Source organism: Mizuhopecten yessoensis, unplaced genomic scaffold (genome assembly GCF_002113885.1).
Source record: "Mizuhopecten yessoensis strain PY_sf001 unplaced genomic scaffold, ASM211388v2 scaffold1943, whole genome shotgun sequence".
NCBI classification, from domain to species: domain Eukaryota; kingdom Metazoa; phylum Mollusca; class Bivalvia; order Pectinida; family Pectinidae; genus Mizuhopecten; species Mizuhopecten yessoensis.
Genome location: NW_018404299.1, coordinates 10,911 through 14,392, shown reverse-complemented (window position 1 = coordinate 14,392; position 3,482 = coordinate 10,911). Strand labels below are relative to the sequence as shown.

At 40.5% G+C, this 3,482-nt stretch overlaps 1 protein-coding gene across 1 annotated transcript; it reads right to left on the bottom strand.

Annotated features, from left to right (window-relative positions):
• Positions 1-1,970: 1,970 nt before the first annotated feature.
• Positions 1,971-2,849, bottom strand: LOC110442881 (52 kDa repressor of the inhibitor of the protein kinase-like). The gene has a single exon (XM_021486731.1). The coding sequence runs from the start codon at positions 2,847-2,849 to the stop codon at positions 1,971-1,973; it is 879 nt and encodes a 292-aa protein (XP_021342406.1).
• Between the last annotated feature and the right edge of the window lie 633 nt (positions 2,850-3,482).

Genomic DNA, 3,482 nt, shown 5'->3' with positions numbered 1-3,482 from the left:
ATAACAAACGGCAATTTCGAAATTTGAGGACGCACAAATCCGATAATTTTTCGAACGGAGACGCTGTATTATAAATGCTTTTTAATCAAGTCATCTAGACCCGGTTGTTAAAAGTCGGCGCATGATTAGCTTAACGTTACTTTATACAAAATGTTTATCAATTGTTTATTCGAAACAAAAGATTGAAATTAAAAAATAAAAGGTATGTAAACGGATTGAAAATAATCGTAGTGAGAAAAGAAACGCGAACGATTTTTTCTGCTTTTTCTCAAAAATCGCAGAAATGTGATTACATACTCGTTAAGACTACTATACGTTTTACTACCGGGTTCAGGTATACTTACATTTTTCGATCACTCCTCTTTTAATAGTTATATACATGCATTTAAAACACTTTGTTCAAGATTTCCTTCTTATAATAAATATACCGTATCGCATATGAACGAGCATTCCGATACCTAGCTACTTATATGTAATTGATGGGTCCCGCTTAGTACTCCGCTTGATCGATTGATAGATGGGGCTTTACGTTCATGTTCCGTTTTCCCGCTCTTAACCGTCTACCAAGTTTATGAGATTATCGGTAACATTGTGACGTCAATGTGTAACCTTGGGGTCAATGACTCATACACACAGTAGTGATCCGGAGCTGCACCAGGCATGCTTTTCTTTATGTTTTATCTAATTTTGGACTTTGACTGACAGTGATGTCAGATGTGAACGTTAACCCGACATTAAATATAATTCCCAATCGATAAAAGCCGTTAGCGACGAAGTAAAAATACTATTGACGACATACAAAGCACTTGACAGTGACAAGGGCTTATTAGTTATTAGTAGTACTCCCACAAGGACGAAACTCAGATAAGACATTGAGAGAAACCTTCATATTTGTTGTTAGGTATACTGCGGGCTCATTTTCCACTTTAGATAAATGAACTTAAAGGACCCCGTCCCCAAAATTCAATTGAAATGTTGTGTTTCGTCGTGTCAACAGAATTTCTTGTGTGATATTGTATATATATTAATATATATTTCATGATTGCATGATTACTCTTGCAGGCTTGTGTATCCAGGGGCGGATACAGGATTTTTTGAACGGCGGGGGNGGCCGGAGGTTGCATTTTAGCACTTTTCCATCATAAAATCAACAAATTATCTGGCCTCAGATTGGTGTATATTACTCTGTAAAGTCTCTTTTATTTTAGTTTTGATGTGAAGTTTTTAAGCATCTTGGCACACTTCCGTATATTCATGACTACCACACAGTTGCGTAATTCCTTTGTATGTTATGGCTGAATGCTACTTTTATTTATCTCTATAAAAAAATGGATTAATTTTCGTTATTGAAAATCGCTATATCTATTGGTTATTACAAAAAAACTGTTGGTTGAACAGTTTTCGTTTTTGAAAGCATTTCACGACTATGGAAGCCGTTTAAAAACGAGACATCAAAAGAAACTCGATTTCGTCGTTTTTTCAATCCTTATGAAACTGGTACATTATTATACTGAAGTGGAAATTCGTACAAAAATAAGTGTGATAATACCATAATTTTAACAGAGGGTTGAGAAATGCAAATCAACATTGAGGAGAGTCTCAAAATTAAAGCAGTTGTCTTCAAGTTCAAGCACTTTTAAAATTAACTTGAGGCTTACGGCTCATCGGTTCTAAATTCAACATAACATATATACAGTAGCACAAGAGTACAGCATATACTATTAATATGATCACCCTACTTTTGATACAATTAATAATATAACCATACAAAGTCCATATGCACCCAAACCCACTCATAAGCGCAAATATGTCACTCAATCATAAAACATATTGCCGCTTGTCATTCGTCTCGGGAACTTCTTGCAAAATAGTTTCACAACCTGCGAGTAACATAGTGGTATGTCTTTGTGAACGAACATCAGTGTCAAGTTCGACAATCTGCTCTGTCCAATGCTGCTCCTGAGCGACGTCTAGATGTATTTCAAGGCAGAGTTTCCTCGCTCAACAGTAGCACTGGACACTGGCATTACGAGCAAGATACTGAAAATGGTGTGAATATTTGGGTACATGTGCTTGTTCGTAGTTTCCAGTGCATCGTGAAGCGTGGATGGTCGTGTCGCTGTCAGGATCTCGCTCCATTTCCTCTTCCACGGACGTATTTCTTGGTCAAACGTGTGTTTATCGGGCAAACCGTTTCCAAAGTACTCCTTGACCTGTTCCACATCGTCGTTCGTCAGTGAGTCCAGAAACTGTGGAAGCAGATAAACAGCCCGTATAGCTTTAGTAGCCATAGGTCTAAACCTAGATTCCAGTTCGGAAATGATACGGTCCAATAAAGGAATGAAGGAAGAACACCGCCAGTAGTCAACTGGCTCTTCCATGTCGAGGTTGTCTCGTGTCGTCTGTCTGCCGCATCGCCTAGGAATGGCCATGGCTTCCACATCGGCGTCGGTGGCCATCATTGATGCCTGTTGCCAAACATTCTCATCAAATTCCTTTTCTGCATTTTCCCTGCATGCCTTAAGCTCATCAATGACGAGTCCCACTTCCTGATAAGCAGTCAGCATATCCTGCATAGTTCTCTGAAGGAGAGGACCGAGTGCCTTCGTGTAACCAAATACGTACTTTGTAGAGCAAAATGACACCAGGAAGCTTGGGGATGATACGGCAGCGAGAAGGCCCTTCGCCTCCAACATGCCTTTTGGGTCCCATTTACCAGATGCGTTGTCGCCTATGTGTTGTAGGCAATCCGACAGTGCCACAAAGATTTCCTCAAATTCCCCCAGAGATGTGTGTCGTTCCACCCACCTGGTTTCACACAAGACTTTTACAGTTTTGTGCTTGATCATAGATCCTCCATCTGCTTCTCTCTGAGAATTCACATCAGTTACCGATGACTCCAGCTATTGCTGGCGTTTTGGTGAGTACTTAAAGTTTATTCCGATTTCTTTTACTGTTGCCAACATGCACTGTATGCTTCGTTCTTTACATCCCGCACTAAGCACAAGATTCAGAACGTGGTTTGCACAGTGGAAGTATTGCGCCCGCGGATACAATTCTTGGAACCGTGCGCGGCATCCTTTGTTCTTACCCGACATGTTTCCTGCCCCATCATACGTCTGTGCGCGACAACGGCTTTGATCGAGATTGGCGGATTTAAAAGATTCCATAATTGCTTTACAAATTTCTTCCCCTGTCGTCGACTCACAGTTGACGTATTGAAGAAGCCTTTCCACGGGCTGGTTATCTTTCAGGTAACATAAAGCTATCCCCAGTTGTTCCGTGTTACTCACATCTCTGACCTTCTCTGCTTCGATTCCAAAGTATAAATGGTCCCGGCTGTTGATCTCTGAAACTATCACACCTCTGATGTAGTCCCCGATGCAATCGATAATGTCATTTTGTGATGTCTTCGACATGTTTGTCGCAATTTTGGGACAGTGATCAATATGCTCCTTTAGTATGGTATCCGTCTCGACCCG